Here is a 536-nt window from a genome sequence, read left to right on the forward strand (position 1 = left end):
CGTACACGATGTTCGACTCCTCGGACGAAGAGGAGGAAGGTGCCATCAACGAGCCCCCGGGAGATCACAAATGATCTCGACCGGCAGCAGGAGCTGTTCCAAGCTGCCCGGCAAAAGCCTGGGGGTTCGGAGGCGACGCCTGTCGACCAGGGAGCTTCCATCATCCCGAGAGGTTATTAGCCACCCGAGGAGAGCTTTGGAGCCGACCTCTTCTTGGCGGATCTCAAAGCTCCTCGTGGGCTTATTGGTGGCCACACTTCTAAGGGCGTTTACGAGCGTGCCCTGGTCTAGAAGGAACAGTTGTTCACGGACAACGTGGATGCGGCCCGGTGCGTGCTTCTCGCGCAGCACCAGATCCCTCTGAAGGACTTCACGACTTGTCGTAAGAAGCCCGAGAACCGGGGTGGTCTCTACCCTGTTTGGGGGATACCCCTGGGTTCAACCCGAGAACTGTCCGAGCTGGAGCTCATGCGAGGACATGTTCTGGGCGTGGGTTGAGACTCTCAAGTACTCACCCACGGAGTTACAGGAACTCC

The 536-nt window shown here is 58.8% G+C and overlaps 1 protein-coding gene across 1 annotated transcript; it reads left to right on the forward strand.

Annotated features, from left to right (window-relative positions):
* Positions 1-70: 70 nt before the first annotated feature.
* On the forward strand, positions 71-498 carry PPTG_22154 (hypothetical protein; the record flags this gene model as incomplete). The annotated part of the gene is made up of 2 exons (XM_008902048.1): positions 71-124; positions 292-498. The coding sequence occupies 2 exons, from the start codon at positions 71-73 to the stop codon at positions 496-498; spliced, it is 261 nt and encodes an 86-aa protein (XP_008900296.1).
* Between the last annotated feature and the right edge of the window lie 38 nt (positions 499-536).

The sequence above is a fragment of the Phytophthora parasitica genome (genome assembly GCF_000247585.1).
Source record: "Phytophthora parasitica INRA-310 unplaced genomic scaffold supercont2.12, whole genome shotgun sequence".
Classification (NCBI taxonomy): Eukaryota; Oomycota; class Peronosporomycetes; order Peronosporales; family Peronosporaceae; genus Phytophthora; species Phytophthora nicotianae.